The 19,034-nt window shown below is 37.6% G+C and overlaps 1 protein-coding gene across 2 annotated transcripts; it reads right to left on the bottom strand.

The window, feature by feature from the left end:
• Nucleotides 1-4,690: 4,690 nt before the first annotated feature.
• Nucleotides 4,691-15,721, bottom strand: LOC140233445 (solute carrier family 66 member 2-like). Of its 2 annotated transcripts, XM_072313557.1 has the most exons (5): nt 15,351-15,721; nt 14,723-14,856; nt 13,373-13,495; nt 8,360-8,576; nt 4,691-6,394 (listed from the first exon to the last, which is right to left on the bottom strand). In XM_072313557.1, exons 1-5 carry the CDS (start codon nt 15,578-15,580, stop codon nt 6,190-6,192), a joined length of 909 nt encoding a protein of 302 aa, XP_072169658.1. In that variant the 5' UTR covers nt 15,581-15,721; the 3' UTR covers nt 4,691-6,189. The 2 variants fall into 2 exon arrangements, with proteins under 2 accessions (XP_072169658.1, XP_072169659.1); XM_072313558.1 differs by lacking the exon at nt 13,373-13,495.
• Nucleotides 15,722-19,034: the final 3,313 nt, after the last annotated feature.

Genomic DNA, 19,034 nt, shown 5'->3' with positions numbered 1-19,034 from the left:
TAAGAAGTTTGTGTGGTTAAAAAACACAAATGAAAACAATGTCACTCATAATACTAGTATTACAGTTCTTGCGCACATAGAGCAAACTATTTGTGAGATCAATGCATGTGTGGGATAACAAACTACAGGCTAGCAGCTCTGTTTACTGTGAATGGTGACATGACATTTGCTCCTGTGACAATTGCTCCACGACTTAGGGTAGGGTTTGGGTTGTGATAGGGTTTTAGGTTTAGTTTGATATGATCGAGGATTAGCATTAGTTTGATATGAGGATAAGGATTAGTGTTAGGATTACATTTGTGAGTAGAATTTATGTTTGGCTTTACTAGCGGAGCAATTATCGCAGGGGCAAATGTCATAGAACCACTGTGAATAGAACTCCTACATGATATAAAGTACACATGGGGCATATATAAAATGTTGATGATGCCTGCCATGAGTTTACCACAACACGGTGATAAAACAGAGTTGCTCTAATATCCAAGAAAAACAAAAAACAAAACAAAACAAATACCTGAAATCAGATGCCATTAACCAAAAGTACATAACGTGTAGCACAATGTTTAATTTGTCATTGAAATGTACTGGCCAACTTTACCAGCACATTGAGATACAGTATTTGTATACAGGTACAACCTAATCACATTTAGGCCATGCCTTCAAGACTTCAAGTGTGGACCAGCACAAAGCCGTAAATATGTACATGACTGGGCATGTACATGGATCAGACACTGTTTTGCATATCAAATTATGAATGACATACTTGTAATGAAACTGAAAGAAAATGACAAAGATATCCATAATCATTAGCAGCAGCATTATTATCATGAACAGATGTCATGAGGAATGATTACAGCCACTCGTCACTTTACTTTGTGTGATAAGAGAATGATGCAAAATGCATCAGTTTTGTGTAGTGCAGCATATATTAAAACAGGTATTGGATGGACTCTTTTGTAGCTTGCAGGGGGTGTCGTATGTCAAAGTCTTTTACTTTCATCCCTTGAACTCTTGGAGATTTGCATCATCACTGGGAATTCGTTTGGGGGATAATACATTGTAAGTAAATAATAAAAATATATACATTGTATATAGGGGCCTATGGCAGAGGTTCTTGTCAAAAAAAAAACCAAAACAAAACAGCAAAAAATGTACCAAAACTTGAGATCTTGGTGACACAACTAAAAAGACACTTTTTTTTTAACACTTCCACACAGTTTTGAAGATATCTCTGCTGAATGCTTGCTTTCACAAAGGCTTTAAAAGAGGCAAATCAAGGCAACCATGTTTACATAATACCCCGAGCGACAACTGGGCATAGTCATCAATGTGTAGAGAAAGCACCCTGAAATTGTAAGCACAATTGCAAAACCTGTAAACCAATAAACTACCCAAAAAGACAAAAGAAACTAGAGACACATAATTGCAACTTGGAAAGACAACAAGAATGTTATGATCATTTCAATGTCTGTGTTACAAAATCCCAGTTCCACATTACAATACACTATATTTGTATATAACAAGCCACTAATTTGTAACAGGAATTATAGCTCTCTTTCTGTGCAGACAGATACAAAACATGACATCTCTCGACCATGAAGGAATGAACTGGGAGAATGTGAAAGAAGAGCATGGACTAGATATCACATGACTGGCAACATGGCCAATTTTTATTCCCCCGGCGAAATGTGAAATACATGACAATGTATGTGAGCAGTGAAATGCCCGCAATGCCATAGCTGCATAGACCAAAGTCTTTGGGTGTGGATATTCATTGACATTAACATTATTATTCTATATATATGCTCAGACACCTTGTTGGTGACTACAAAAGCAAAATTTGCTGAACAACCATTATTTTTTTTTCTCCAAACTGGGATAGATTATGTGCAGACCAAACCACATTACATTACTGGTGCCTGTTACCAGAAATTCACTGTTACTTGTCCAGGATCACACTGTCACTGTACAAAGTGCAAACAGTATGTGCCATAATACTCATATTCTATCTTTGATAGACTAGAGTTTATGGCCTGATTTCAAAGACAGTTCCCTATTACATAATTATGTTGACTTCACTGCTTTGATCACAAGAATTATCTCTCTCAAGGAAAAATGCTCATGCACATTCTACCGTATGCAATCATCATTACAACTGCAGTAATCACTACATCATCACATCACATTATTGCACGGGGACCTACTGTTTAAATTCTTTCTAAATCACTTTTCTCTGCATCGATGACTTGCTGGTCCATTCCAAGTCACACTCATCAGTGATTTAAAAAGTTTCATCACACAGTGTGTGTCAAGATCCACAGCTTGAAAGAAAATGTTGCCACAAGCAAAGGATGTACTTTAAATGGTGCAGCTTGTTATTTTGGGCAATAAATACAGCAGTAAACCTCTACTCTGAAAAACACTGTTTGACCGATTTAATATGCAAAGAGACTACTCTTGCTTTACATTGTCCCTCTTTGGAAGGTGAAAATTTCTAGACATTGTAGCTTAGAATTGTAAAACATTACTCCTGAGTTTCTATCGTAAAGATAAGTTAATAGCTGTTTAGAAAACCTATTTCAATATCAGGTCATGTACCTTGCTGAAAACTGTGATCATCTAACCCTGTAGGCATATAGCAGGCTACTCCCTTGGTTCACATTCCCTCTGAGAGGAAAAACTGTGTTAAAGACCCTGCATGTAGTGGCCACCTGTCTAACATGGCTAGAAGTCACAAACTGTCTTCTTTGATAAATGCCATCAACTCCGCCTAAGTCGACATCACACAAGTCTAAAAACAATTAGCTATTATAATATTTAAGAATAAATCTACCCCATGTGAATATAAATTTGTTAATTCATGATTCAAGACTCAAGAATATTGTCTGTTGAAAGATACAGAAATAATTCTACTGTGTAAGTCCAAATTCACAATAAATCAAATGATGTTCTTTCAGTCTCTTTGGATTGGACTTTGGTGAAGTTGACTGTGCTTCCCTGCATATAGCTGCCAAAAACTCTTCATGGAATTATATCAGCTGTCAAGCTCATATATGTTCTTCCTGCAAGCAAAGCTAATGTCACATAACCCACCTGAACCTTGTTACAGTTATTAGTCCATGTACGTACTATACAAGAGCAGGCATCTCTTACAGTTTTTAGTAAAGAGCAACAAGAATAATATTTCTAACTGTATTAACCACACTTCTATTTTTCAGACAGAAAGACCCTTGAAACACTTGGTGTGGTTTATGGTAACAGCAAATTTGTGCCAAAAAACAACAAACAACAAACAAACAAAAAACAAAACAAACCAAGAACAGTCTTTGTCTAAAGAAGATGACTATAATTCATGTTTTGGTAGCACAAGTGCAAAAATGAAGTACTCTGGAACAGACAGGTGGGCAGTACATATGTACTTGCAAATGAAATGTGTGAATTTGAATTGCTTGCAGTGGCAAGTCACTATAGTTCCAGCAGATATCCTGAGTAGTACACGAGTACGGCACTCGCTTGCAGCTGGTCATAACTTCAATTCAGCTAACATCAGTTGCATAAACTCTGAGGGGTAATGAAAACAAGTATTTCAGCTGTACTTGCAGGTGTTGCAAGTATCCACATATTTTCTTTTTCCTAGTAAACTACATACACTGTACTAAATAAACTGGCCATAATGCAGGGTGCGGTTAATAATCTATAGAAGATGCTATCCTACTCATGAAACAATATAGTACACCCTACCACCTCTTTCTAAAGTACATGTATTATTCTAACTTGCTGCAGCTGTAGCACAGCATGACAACAATTCTGAGCATATTGGAGCCATCTATTTTTTCCATTGCTGATTACAAGCAATACTTGGTGTTCACACGATCATGAAGCACAATAAGAAAATGAATCAAAATATAATATCACTCAGCGTCGTCAAAAGATGACTGACATGTTTCAGATACAAAAATAGATTCAACTCTGGAAGAGAAAGAGGATAGCCACAAGTAATAAATGAAATCAAACTGCCTTTTCCTTCATCTCTCTTGAATACTGCTTTATGGGAATGCCTTGACAGGGCTCAAATCTATGACCCTGTGATTATATGTCAAAGTGCTGTTCTAAAGGATCTACAAAGCATGACATACAGTTTGAAGAGTCGAGCCGAGTCGAGTTGAAGCTTGACTATGCTTTCTGCTGTTTTTTTGTTTGTTTTCAGATTATATTCTTGAAGATCATTTCATTTTACACCAATTAGGCACCTAACATCACTTTAAAGAACTTAATGCAGCATGTCCAATGAGACCGAGGAGGTACTAGGCGAGCTAGTACCTCCTTGATGAGACTAGCTCAGTGCAAGCAAACAGATTTGCAACACAACATTCAGAATAATCAAGTGTCACACAAACTTATCAAACTGTTCAATTTATGTTTTGTTTTTAAATTCATGTCTACAATTAAGCAAATAATGTCAAAAGGATGAAACCTGATGTACTTTGTTCTGATCAGTAAAGCATCTTAAAAAAAGAAGAAAGAAATCCATGATAACTACATGATATTCTGTAATTTGTTGATTCTTCTCTTCTTCTTTTTTTTCAATTGCAGCATATACGAAGTTTCATTTCTCCAAACATGTAAAATTGAATCTGATTACCTGGTTACTAATAGACATAGTGAGCATAAGAAAATATAAACACATAAATTAATCTGTAGAACGGAGAAGGACTCTCATTTACATTGCCATAGCATAGAATAAGGAATATTTCATAACATAACATAGCAAGACACTAACATTTACACATCATAAAGTTCGAAGTAGGTTCATGTTTCATACACTTTGTGCTACTAGTATGTGCTATAAAAGTGCTCATTATTATTATTTATTAATTCTAGACTGCTCAGTGATTGATTCAAAAAGTTATTTCTATCATCTTATCATACAGACTGAGCACAGAACCAATGGCTGTACTGGTGAAGGACGGAGAATGATTGCAACATTTTAACCATAATACCAGGGTCTCCACTATTGGGTAAAATATATTTCTAAAAAGGCTGTCGGTCTACGCAACCTGAATTTCTAACGCTGATCACCAATTTTAGTGTAGTACACACAGGAATATACAGAGAACATCATCTGCAACATGACTATTGGGCATTTCCGGAAGTAAATCTGAGCAATTTTCCACAAATTACATATGTTCAACTCTTGTATATTACATAAAAAGTTTGTCCAACTTTTTCCCATTGTGTCATTTTTATGAATTCATTTCAACAATTTTTCAGTTTTGCATACCATACATGTATGAGTACCAGGTATGTTCAAATGTCTGAAGGGCCTACTTTGTACCCACCAAACAGAGCTTGTACCCTCCCCTTTTTTTTTTTTTTTTTTTTTTTTTTTTTTGAAATGAATGTATTGAATCACATAATAGCTACCACTATACAAAAGTGTTCTACAGTATACAAATATATCAGGAAATAGGAGTTCTGGTTAAAACTATGTGCTTGAGGTGACTTCAATAGCACTATTTTCTGAGGGGCACAGCCCCAAAGAAAATAGTGCTGTTGAAGTCACCAAGGCACATAGTTTAACCATGTGCCTTGAACCTAACCAGTCTTCTCACAAAGCCAAGACAACGCATTGGAGGAAAAACATACTGTATTCATGTCAATGCAATGAGCAGGATGTGATACTGTCTTATACACTAAAGTATGCCTGTGTGACCTATTGTATGTTTAGCAAATCACCAGCATGATACAGTTTTTTTTTTACTACTTCCCTAGGAAAGTAGTTGGACTCTAATGGGACAAGAATTTTCATTGAACAAATATGTTCTGTCACTTTCAATGCTCTCGACCAATCAGAGGACAAGAAATAATTTGCGATGGATATAATAAACATTATCCTCCTTGGCACATATTACAAGGTACTATCAGGCACACCACAGACTTAAAATTCAATTCAAGACAGAATGTGTCCAGCATTGTTATTCACACTTTAAAGGTTTCAGTCAAAATGCCTGGGAATAAAGTGTTCCCTATCTTTGAGTGAATCACTTAAAAAAAAAATACATTGTGGGAAGATTCATTTTTATCCCTTTCATCACCTGTTCACAGTGTGACCTTGATTCTCGGCAGGTCAGTTTTGCTATCACTATTAAGTACACTGGAATAAATTACTTTAAAAAGCACTCCTGCTCATCAGGATATATGATCTGCAGGTGCGGACACTTTGGCGAGCTTGACCGGCGGTCTTGTGCCATAGTACACCACCTGCGACAGGATGGCAATGTCTATTGAAACCTGGAGAATGCCACAGATCCAGAACTGGACAGGAGCACTATTGACCAGGAAGTAGCCGGTCTTGAAGAGATCACCCGATAACCAGAACATCACCATCTTGATGCTGGAGTTTGACAGATAGGGACGAGAAAATAAAAGTCATAACTAAAGTATGATGGAATGCATATCTTTTTCTCTTTTTTTTTTTGTCTGTCAATCTCTATCCTTGGATTCATGTACTGTAAAAGTAGTTATTTTTATTTTTTTTTTTTTTTGCGTTGGGTCGTGTATGATGACTTTCGATTGGTTTTTAATTTCGCAGAATCAAGACATTACGTAGTGATACATAGAGCAAGTTACATATTTGCGTACTTTTATTTTTGCGCAACTTTCTGGTTGCATGAAATGCACAAAAATTTCCACTTTATCACTCATTTCTCTTTCTCGCAATGACCAAAAATGTTAACAGGTAAACTTCAAAGAACCTTGACTAATGTTTAGACCCTGAAAAAGTAACAACCCACTGACATTGCTACAATGAAAACGAGACATAAAAGTGTCAAACCACTCAATTAATTTCCTTAGGGTGGTAACAATCCAGGGAATCATCACATCTGTTGTCATATCGTCACAAAGAACGCAAATAAAAAATGACTCAAACTTTCAAACGAAAATTAAACAACTTTTCAGGCATAAATTCATTGCTCCATACCACATGCTCTAGAAGCAGATTGAAGACTTGCAATATTTACTATTTGTAACAGGGTTCACTTGTAAAGCAGGCCTCTCGGCTCTAAACATGACTACCCAGTTTACTTTTGTAAAAAAAAAAACAACAAAAAAACTAGAAATGTCGCTTTGGCGACTGGTATGCCTCCGCCACAATGCATGATTTTCCCAATAGGTCTAGATAGTACACATGGACAATGTGTGATTACATTTTCACAAAATTGGCAAAATATTGAAATGACAAGTTTGTCACAAATGCGTTGAATGTTCACCTTCCTTGACCTAGGTTTAATTAGATGAATAGGAGAGCATGTATCTAGGGATTTAAGGACTTTAACTCGACTTTGACCCATTCATACATTTAGGCATTGAGTAATTTTCAAGGTACAGGTGTGGAGAAAAAGTGCAATTTCTGAATTGAATAGTATATTGTTACCATTTTCATCTGGCCCTTGACCCTAAAATTCATAAGATAATCACTTTCAGGTAGAAAATGCATAATATGTACTAAGTTTCAAGATAACTTGAGCCACTTCCGAGATATGGAGGAAAAAGTTAGTTCAGCACTTTCACTTGATCTTTGACCTTTTGACCTTTGAGGCAAAAAAAGAAGAAAAAGAAAACTTTCCAGAGAATTTCTATTAGGTTACACATGTATGCATACACCAAGTGTAAAAAAAAATAACCCTGCTGGCATTGCATGATAGGAGGGAAATAGTAAAATTTTGAAGTGTTGCACTTGACCTTTGACCCCTCACCTTTGACCCCATGAACCCTACATTCTCTAGATAATCACTTCCAGTCAGTATATGTATATACTATGTTCCATGAAGATACCTTGAACAATTTTCCAAGGTATGGAGAAAAGTTTTCATATTTTTACTTGACCTTTTGACCTTTGACCTTTGACCTCATGACCCAAACTTTCACCAGAGAATCTTAATTGGGTAATACATGTATACACTACGTTTCAAGAAAATATCTTCAGGCATTCAATAGATATGGTGGAAATAGTGAAATTTTATGTATTTGACCTTGACCTTTTGACCTTGAGCATGTGCACCGAAAAGTTGATAGGCACAACTTCACCCCCTAATATATATACATGCCAAGTTTCATTACGATACCTCAACAGGTTTTGATAGTTACCTTGTCCACAAAATTCATTACGGACGGACGGAAGGTCGGACAGAAGGACGGACAACCCGAAAACATAATGCCTCCGGCACCCCTTCGTGGCGGAGGCATAAAAACAACTAAACAATGAATAAATACACAAATTAAACAGGGGTTGGAGTCTGCCGTAGGGTAAGTTAAAGCAGAGGCTGTCGCTACACTGCATTGGACATACAATACTTGCCTCATTCCCTGAGTCGACTTGTTCTTGTAGTTGTGATAAAACTGCGGAGAGCCCAGCATGGCTTCAGTGAAGACGGCCAGGAACCCAATGGTCTCGACATAAACGTTGCTGGAAGACAGCAGGAATGTGACCACGCCCCCAATGGTGGAGAACATGACCATGAACAGGATGTAGTCTATGAAGCGTGTCCACTTCCAAAAGTGTCGCCAGTTGAAGTCTTTGCAGGGATGAGAAGGGAGTGGGTTGTGCGGAATAATTTGCACGGTGAGACATGTCATGGCTGCATAATTGCGCTGTGAAATACGTGGCAGCATGTTTTTAGCGGGAGGATTGCATTTGAGCAAATTTGCTAAAGATGACAACTCAAAATAAGCATGAAACTATTAAAGGGCAACTACAGACCAGTTAAAAGTTAGTCTGAAAATAATGAGTAACATTGTATCTTAAAGCACAACAGTGAAGATGTGATCAGAATCAGATAAAATTAGGGAAATTTTGAAATTGTGAAGTTTTGCTAATTTTTGCAAACAGTTCTTGATTGCTTCATATGAATATGCAAATGATTTTTTCATTGATCATACACACACACACACACATACACATAAAAATCAAAATCAAAAATTTTTGCTATAAAATGTAAAACAATGATATTCCTGGCTGAATAACTTCAAAATAATGATTGGTCATATCACACACCTGCACAGTATCTTAGGATTTGAAACTATCGTATACTTGCGTTTGAACCAAAATAAAAAAGAAATGGGGATTTTGAGACTTTAAATTAAAACTATATGGCAAGTTGTGAGGTGGTGACATCTTCAACTCACTTGCCTACCATGGAATTCATACTGCCTGCTCAAGAACTGATTTCTGAAAATAAGCAAAAATTCACACAATTTCAAAACTTCCCAAATTTTTCTCCAATTTTGATCAAATATCTGTTGTTGTACTGATAAAATTTTACTACGTGTATTTATCTTTTAGTGATCATGAATTCTGTAATCTCATTGGTCAATCATGTAATTGATAAAATCCCATATTACCTGTGTTACTCAGACCAACCACTGAATATTTCCCGTATTCCGTGTACTTTATCCACGTGGGCATGCGCTAAATTCACCACTGAATATTTTCCGTATTCCGTGTTATGACGTCATGATATTACACAGCTAGCTGCGCGTGTACGTCAACATGGCTGACAGCCGGCGATTTCAACATCATTCACAAAAGGAAATCGGCGAAGAGAAGGTTAGCACAACGCAAAAAAATACAGTTCAGCGAGTATTCCACATAGAGTTGGATTATTAAATTATAATCCAGCTCTATGGTATTCTGTGACTGGTGACATTATGCACAGCAGCGCATCATAATCAGCGCTAGTTCATGCATTCGACAGCCGGCGATTTCAACTTCACTCACTGCAAAAAATTAACGGGAACAGAAGTGAAATTCCGGATTGCCTGTGTAACTTTACCAATGAGATTACACTACAGAATTCATGTAGATCTACACTTAAAAAGATAAAATCGTTACCCCCTGCTTGTTCTTACGAAATACAAAAAATATCTACGGTCTGGTGCCATATTCCATTTGGCCTCCGACCTCATGGAATATGGCACCAGACCGTAGATATTTGCCTGTATTTCGTGAACAAGCAGGGGGTAACTAATAATCTTTTCAGACTAACTTTTAACTGGTCCGCAGTCACCAAAAAAATGCTTTCTACTTGCAAAAGAAAAGAACAAACCCACAAAACTGTCAGCATTTCACTTAAGAAAGTCCTTCATGTCACCACAAACCTCGCATCAATGATGATTACAAATGGCTTTATCCAAATGGAGTGGTACTTTGTCATGGTAACTGTTATATCTGGGGGTGTTTCACAATGATTTAAGATGGTCTTAGAGTTGAAATCAACTTAAAAATGATGGTAGGCTGTCTGTCTCTTGAATAATTCTAAATTCCAAATGAAAAATAATAACCCCATGGCCTGCATTTCCCCACTCAAAATCACTGTGTAGTAATGCAGGCATGACCTTGACCTTGAGCATTTGCGGTCGGACAACTAAAAAAAAAATGCCTCTAAGTAAAACTTCCTGGCGGAGGCCAAAAAAGAAACAACAACACATGTTCAAGCATCTTTACAAAGAAATCTTTGCATGCTTATAATAGCAAGTGTTTCTCTATTAAATACGATTTACTTGCTGCAAAGAAGACATGGCTAATCCGATATAAAAGGTTGACATCCATTCAACCCTCTTGGGAGTTTTACAGTCCAGAGATTAATTTTATAATGCTCAAAAATTTTGCAAGGCTGGATGGAAGCAAGGTCCCTGCTAACTTTACAATGAACCAATGGACATCCTCAACCCTCATACTATCAACCAACGAGCACAAATCATTTGATATGGCTGTACTACATGCCCTTCAACCAGACAGCAGGAAAGTTTGATGGGGTTAGGGTGATTGTCAGTGGCTCCGCCAGCACAGGAAACATATGGGAGCAATGCCAACAAGTTTTGTCATGTGACCAAACTTAAGCCTGTTTCAGGGCCTAAGGTAGTGGTACTGTATCCATTTTGTCCATATCGAACCAACTTCGGTCTACTGGGTAATGTGCATTACACTATAAACTCATATGGTGCATGAACCTTAAGCGAAAGAAGACTGGCACTGGTCTGAATGAAAGACTACGGTAATATGGTTCCTAATGTATCACATCTATTTCCCTTTCATCACCTTAAAGGGTGTGTACAGTTCTGGTTGAGGTGAGGATTTGGCTTTTAACGTTTTGCGAGATATTCAGAAACCACTCTATGAGATGTCAAAGAGCATGCAGTTCTAAGGGGTATCAAAAGTTTATTCGATGAAAATCGGTTTTGAAATGGCTGAGATATCAAAAAACAAGGTAAAACAAAGAGATCCTAATAAAGTTGTGGCATGTCGCCTTTTATTATTATCACTTTTTTGGATATCTCGGCCATTTGAAAACCAATTTTCATCAAATAAACATTGAATCCTTCTTAAAATTACATGCTCTTTCATATTTCATAAGAGGCTCTTCATTATCTCACTTAGGAATGTTCAAAACATGAATCCCCACCTCAACCAGTACTGTACAGTCCCTTTAAACAATTGATCATAACTGTGACATTCAGCCAAATGAGGAAACAAAATGAGGAAATTCTTTACTCATGCAACTCCTCTCAACTTCATTGCAAATGTGGCTAAAAGTTGCTGGTTTGGAGAGTTGGTAAAGCATGCTTGGAAATGAAAAACTCAGTTGAAAAAAGTTGACTGGGGGTTTCTGTTGAAAGAAATCCACTCGTGTCAGCTCAAAGCAATGATGGGAAACTATAGTAAACAGTGTCAAATATCCATTACTGGTCACGATTCTCACAACGGACCCAAAGCAAACAAGAAAATAATGAGGCACATTCCTGCTCTCTTGCTATAATGTAGGTATACAGAATGGAATGATTCAAACAGGAAATACCGGTATTCCATTTTTATGGCTTCTCGTTGTGCTGATGCATGTGCAAAGGGAAGAGGTGCATATGTACCCATTATTAAGTGTTTGTGTGTGTGTTTGTGTGTACACAAGGAACTGCTCTGTGATTAATTCACAATGTTGTGCAAAATGCTACAGTGAGAGAACATCTCATGTAAAAAAATCTATGTAAAAGTCCTTTTTTTTTTCTAATTTAACCACTGAATTTGCAGAAATCCTTTTCACCAAAGAAATATCAAAGGTGAAAAACGATCAGAACCAAACTTCCTGTATTGATGCCTTATGTTCATGTAGGACTGGTTTCAGTGGGTTGTTATAACTGGTTAAATAAGACTGATTGCATGGTTGGCAAAATAAGAAAAATGAAATAAGGGGAGTTAAAATACAACATGAATTATGTTAAATATGTGAATTTATTATTAACCATATCAGGAAAATATACTATGATATACTGTTTAAGACACATAATTTGCAGTGATTTCATTTTCTCTGAGTTTTTGTGAGTCGACTACGTCATGTGTATTAAACATCTACAACATGCCAAAATAGTGTCTCTTGTACCACAAAAATACAATGTACCGGTATATCGCTGATGTTTTTGTTTTGTTTTTTGCTAGTTGTATGTCATACCATTTTATATTTTGATTCTGGGGAATTTCTACGAACACATTAAATTTATCTGACCCAGCCAAGTGTAAAAAGATAACTTGTGCGAAAGTTTCTACTTTTACAGTTATAGTAAGCTTGGACAGTATAAAACACATGGCAAAACACAGTAATAGTGTACACACAAAGCTGCTAATAGAGCAAATAAGGTCTCAAAGCAGAAGTTATGCTTCTACAGTGATAGCTAGCCCTGGTATCAGAGATCTTGCTCTTGTGCATTAATTACCTCAGAGAGAATGATGGCAAGTAAGATGGCGTTTGATAGTTGAAGAGAATGAAAATATTTTCCAAGCTTAACAGAATGGCATAAAATACAAGCTGCTCTGCTTCATATACCAAACTGTTCGGAGACAGTTTTCATGTTAAAACTCCAACAGTCATTGCATTTTTAGTGGGAGGCATTTCTTCATCAATCCACACACAAATCCATTTACCAGCACACAAACCAGCCCATTAGCCTATATGACAAGCCTAGGTCAATGTTTTTTTTTGTTTTTTTGTTTTTTTTCCTGGAATACTTTTCCGGTTCGTACTCAAACAGTTATTGCATAAATTAGATCATATCAGTGCTAGCATTACAAGAGATATAAGATGCTTAGATGCAAACATATGTTCATTTCCCAATTTCACTAGAAGACAAACATAAATTGATGGTAATCAAAATCCTTTCATTCAAAAGCATTGTTGCATTCACAACAATGGCACATTGCGATACAGTTCACGCGACAGAAATCATAGCACCCACAACTGCACGCCTTCGTCGCATACTGCTCCAGGTTCGTGTGAATGGGGAAACAATGCATTTCAAGATAGGTACACCAATTATATGTACGTACCAAGAAAGGTCCGCTCAGAGCGTCTGACCACAACCCGCTCTCTAGAAGAGGGCGGGGTATTGCCGGAATGACGGACCCTCCCCTCCCCATGTGACACGGGGAAGGACTCTGAGACGGGTTCATCTATAATGGGGCGGGGGGGGGGGGGGGTGGTTACAGTGGTGGGTAGTTTGGTGCACACATGGGTACACAGTGAGTATACATGGGTGGATAGTGGGTGACACATTGCATAATATATGTTAGCAATGAGTAAAGCCAGAGAAAAGTATAAGGATACAGTTTAAGATATATCACAATAAGTGAGGTGAGGGAGGGAAGGTGGAATGTATTGACAAGCGGACATGCATGGAGGTGAGATACGTATGATGAAAAATGATGACGTAATTAAGAAAAAAACAGACAGGGGGGAAAAGAAGAAAAGAGAGAAGAAAATGATGAGTGGAGAACCTATACACAGTGCAACACTTGTGTCATTCTTAGCTGTGATACTGCACCAAATGGTTGGTCAAGATATGGACGGCCAAAAGCTTAGTAATAGACATTGACAATCGTGTAAGAAAGCCCACCTGAAGAATTAATGCCACATGGCTCTGTACTGGTTTTGGGAAGATAGTTGGAATTGTGATTTAGGTATTGAAGAAGAGGTGAAAAGGGTGCAACCTTGGTCTTATTCCTTACACCATAAAGTCTTAAAGATGATGAATATATATTATCTAGATATATGAATACATATATATATATATATATATATATATATATATATATACATTTTTTTTTTTTTTTTGATGCAAGACATATCTAAAGGTCCTCAGCCCAAATATCAAAGACCATTACCAAGAACACACATATGAGGTATAGAATGGGCCATCTTGAGGCATGCTATGACCATTGTAGCTTTCTATCCACAAACAGATACGTCATCTGGGTGTTTCTGTTAAGCTGATATGACACCAAGTTACAATAAGTCATATCGTCATGTCAGCACCAGTTCTGTCTGCAAGTTTGTGGCTGAACACCATCCCGATGACAAAGCATGCTCCAACATCTCATCATTTTAGAGATCAACATATAAATTTATCACAGAGTGTGGAAAGCGCAACAACTCTGTCTTTTTCATTGACCATGATGTGTTTTTGAACAACAGGCATATTCAAATCTCTGCCACGCTGCTTTTGCTGCAGTCACAGCTCTCCTCACACATACTAACAAATTTGTTTCGAATTTGGAAGAATTAATCAACACTGTTAGGAATTTGGCCACAAAGCCACTCAAGAGGTTGACTTTCAGTTTGGCCATCGCTGTTGTCTAAACTCTGTTAGAAGGAATTACTGCTCCTACTGGAACCACTACCTGTGAAATGCTTCTTGACTGGCGAAAGTTCGTGAAGTGCTTTGACCCGGGTGCATAGTTGTAGCATCACCATCATCGTTCCTATCATGATGATGCTCTGTGCAAGGAGTGGAAGTTCAAAAGGATGACCAAACCTGGTAGAGAAAAAGAAAATGAAAGGTTAAAAAAGATACAAAATAATGAGCCTCTAATCACTGTAGATCACGCTACCTTTGGTACTGGTAGCTCCGACAAGAAATTATCATTAGTCATCACATTTGTTGCAGACTTTGATTTCACAAAATTAGGGACAAGAATCAAATCAAGAAAATTAGAATAGAAGAACTTTGTCATTATACAGGTATCTCATTTTAACAAGATATTACGAGATCAAGTCCATTGGCATTATATCCAGTGGAAAAAAAAATTAAAAAAAGGTATTTGGGTCAAACGCACAAGAGACACTCACCCTTCAAAATCATTTTTAAGGGTACCTATTACTCTCCTTATAAGAATAACTACCTGTCCAGGGTTTCTTTCCCATTCCTCAAACAAACAGTTCAAGAGCAGTGCATGGCGGGTATAAGTCTGCATTCATGAGAGGCTCTGATACCGCTACAATGACGAGGCTTTGCGAAATGACACTCACCAAAACAGAATCCTGAGTGAATTGGCAATGAGCAACACGAGGCAGACATATGTGGAGAAGCCGTCTGTGTTCTCTGATCGTCTGATGTCCATGTACTGAGGAATGAAGGGGACGATTCCACCGAAGATCATCGCCGCCGACGCCCCCCACGACACCAGGTTGATCAGAGTGATATCTGGCATGCGATGGTCGGCAAGGTTGGCGAAGCCTCGTACAATGTCATTCTCCATGATGATAGGAAGTTCCTTCCAATTTACTGCCTGGCAAGCGACCAATAGACCTTTGCTACTCCTGAAGTCCACCAGCAGTCCGCATGATCACTTTTGTTCTACAACGTATCTTATACTCGGTGACAAGACTTCTAATCACACATACTAAAAGTAGGACTACACAGAATATTGGACAAAATGATTGGGAGAAAGATACGGTTGGGGATTTATCACAAAGATTCAAATTCAATGTTGCTTCAACATCTCTGTGAATAAGTCACGGCTGCGAGTTTTGATGCTGCTTGGACGCCGATATCTGCAGAATTAGGATATGAAGCAAAATCAAAAGGGATGATAATTTAAGAGATGCCAGTTAAAGCCTCTAAGGGATGGTTTATTGGTTGAGGCGAGAATTCAGCTTTCGACTTCATCAAAATTTCAAGTTCGAAAGTGCATGTTTGTTGTTCTTTAAATAATGAATTCACAATGCAAATATACGTAATATTCATTATCGTAAGTGTTTATCTTCATACACATTAACCCCGTCGCGGGGCACTGTAACACAGTAACAGTAACACAGTAACACAGTACCCTTTACGGTACGTATTTGTCCGTATGGGGTCGCTGCTGCGGATAGTTTATAGGTTAAATCTAATTTTATAAAACATTGTAACAGTGACCACAGTTAAATATGTTCGTGTTTAGAGTCTCATCATAGCCTACTCCCGATCGGGGATCGGTACAGTTTAATAACATCTTAGAAATACTAACATTAGAGCAGAGAGCATACGTTGTCTACAATCTTAAAAAGCATGCCCCATTAATATTATAGAAGACATTTTAAGCATGAAAAAAAAAAAAACCCAAAACAAAACAAAAGAATAAAGCACGACATAGTTCTTCGCGTGCAAAGCACTTTCACAACTGTGTAATTAGTGTTTCAAACGGACGGGTCGACGGGCAGCGCATTCGAAGCATGCTGGCAGCAGCTGAGCAGTAAGGCGCTAGGCAGCGCCAGCTCTGCGTCGCCGCGCCAGCGGAGCAGCGGCTGCTACGAAGGGCTTACCCCGAACTGTGAGTGACCCCACGCACTGCACTATTGGCGGTCTGTGACGTGGAGGTACTGCTCATATAAACTGGGTGGGGGAGCATGAACATTCGTCACATATCTCTTATTGGTCTCATGAAAATCACCCTAACGCACATTTATTTGACATCATCTTGCCAAAGCCTTCGATAATCTTAAATCAAGTTGTATGAACGTTTTCGGGTCAGATATAGGGAGGCGAAAAACATCGTGGATACTTACCATTCGTCCACACAGCTCGAGCTCCCGGATCGGTGACAGCAAGGTAAACTCAATTGTTTACATTCAAGACGAGTTTATGTAAGATTTGACCATGTGAGGGCGCTATGTCAAGGTAAGCCTTTGAGGTACGGTAAGCTCACTGCAGTTCTTGTTCAAGTACCACGGTAACCCTTGTCTTGGTGATACAGTGTATTGTACATTTAATTGTTATTCGATTAAATTCGATTTGTTTAATTCAGCGACTGAAAACAAAATTAAGCACTTTTTTAAATACATTTGAAGGGTTGTGTAGAACTAGATTGCTGGAGCAATGGATCAATTGTTTGATGAGAAATTCAGAGAAGCTACAAAACAGTTGGAATGACAGAAATTCATCCGTGCAATAAACATGACTTTGGGTTTAACTGGTACACATACACATTACATAGCAGAGACAACAAACTCAAGTCAAGTACTTCTCAGATGTTTGCTAAATGTTAAAATCTTTCAAGGCTTTTTAAATGAGCCAACTGCCTTGAATCTCAATATAGGTCATAGTAACACCAGCGGAGTGAATTCCCGAAATAGTATACCCCAGTACACAAAAGTACATAAACACATATTTTACATGGTACACACATACACACACACATCGCATTATTCAAAAATGCACATGTGCACATACAGATAGCCTTTTCTTTTAATTAAAAAAAAAAACTCTTTCTTTGATTTCTTTCACACACACACACACACACACACACACAAACACACACATGCATGCATGCTCATAATATAAATGAACAGCCTCAATATGACTAATATCAGTGTCACAATAATATGTGTATGTATGTCATCAAACACTCATAGTGATCAGTGGTGTTTATAGAAAATACAATGTACATGTACAATGTTAGCCAAAATGCAACCAGTAAAATGAGGCAATTACAAGTACCTTCCATTCTCACACGTTATCCCCTGGTAAAAGAAAGACTAGAAATGTCGCTATGGCGACTGATGCCTCCGCCATAATACATGATTCTCCCAATACAGTGTAGTTGTATAGTACAATGTCTTCACAATGTGTAATGACAGTTTCACATAACTGGCAAAATATTGATATGACAGGTTTGTCAGAAATGTCTTGAATGTTCACTTTTATCAAACTGGGTTTGCTATAATTGTCTAAGAGTGCAGGTACACATATTTGGGGAATTGAGGATTTTTACTTGACTTCTGACCGACCCTGTTATATGTTTATGCATTGAGTAATTTTCAAGGTATGAAGAAAGAGTGTAATTACAGTACAAAATAGATTTTTTTATTATTCAAACCTGACATTTGACCCTTAACCTTTGACCTTTGACCTTCTGGCTAGAAATTTCCCAGAGAATCTCTATTAGATAATACATGTATATATCAAGTTTTATAACTAATAATGCAAGCACTGCATATACTACGGAAGTATATGAGGGAAACAGTAAAATTTTGAGGAGTTGACCTTGACCTTTGACCCCTGACTATTGACCCATGACCCCTAAATTCCCTAGATAATCCATGCCAGTCAGTACATGCATATGTACCAAGTTCCATGTATTGAACCATTTGCGAGAAAAGTGAAATTGTTTACATTTTCACCTAACCTTTGACCTTTTGACCTTTGACCTTGTGACATGAAACTCTCTCTGGAGAATCTTTACACAGTAGTACATGTCTACACTAAGTTTCAATAAAATACCTTCGGGCATTGCATAGATATGGGGGAAATAGCAACATTTTTAGCATTTGACCTTGACCTTTTGACCTTTGACCTCTAGCCAACGACACTAACATTTCCTCAACTAATTGCCCCATCATACATCATACTTGGACCAAGTTTGGTGAAAGCTGCTTCGTCCAGTTTTGAGTTATCACATAAACAGATAAATTTTAGGATTTGACCTTGATCTTTGACCTTTGACCTCTGTCCGATTTCACTAAAATACTAATCATGTAATTGTTCCATCATACATCATCCTCAGACAAAGTTTGGTGAAATTTACTCGATCCAGTCTTGAGTTATCGCGTAAACGGATACAATTTCATGATTTGACCTTGACCTTTGACCTTTGGCCGATTTCACCCAAAATCTAATCAAACAATTGCCCCATCATACTTTATACTTGATCCAAGTTTGGTAAAATTCCAGTC

This window comes from Diadema setosum, chromosome 9, assembly GCF_964275005.1.
Source record: "Diadema setosum chromosome 9, eeDiaSeto1, whole genome shotgun sequence".
Taxonomy (NCBI): Eukaryota; Metazoa; Echinodermata; class Echinoidea; order Diadematoida; family Diadematidae; genus Diadema; species Diadema setosum.
The sequence above is the reverse complement of the archived record's forward strand: the minus strand, read 5'-3'. Positions and strand labels throughout refer to the sequence as shown.

Excerpts from the sequence above, each read along its gene's own strand:
- LOC140233445 (XM_072313557.1), bottom strand. The coding sequence starts at position 15,580 with ATGGAGAATGACATTGTACGAGGCTTCGCCAACCTTGCCGACCATCGC. Across the intron at positions 14,857-15,350 it reads TCACTCAGGATTCTGTTTTG|GTTTGGTCATCCTTTTGAAC; the intron begins GTGAGTGTCATT and ends TTTCTCTACCAG. Across the intron at positions 13,496-14,722 it reads AGTCAAGAAGCATTTCACAG|ATGAACCCGTCTCAGAGTCC; the intron begins GTAGTGGTTCCA and ends GCCCCATTATAG.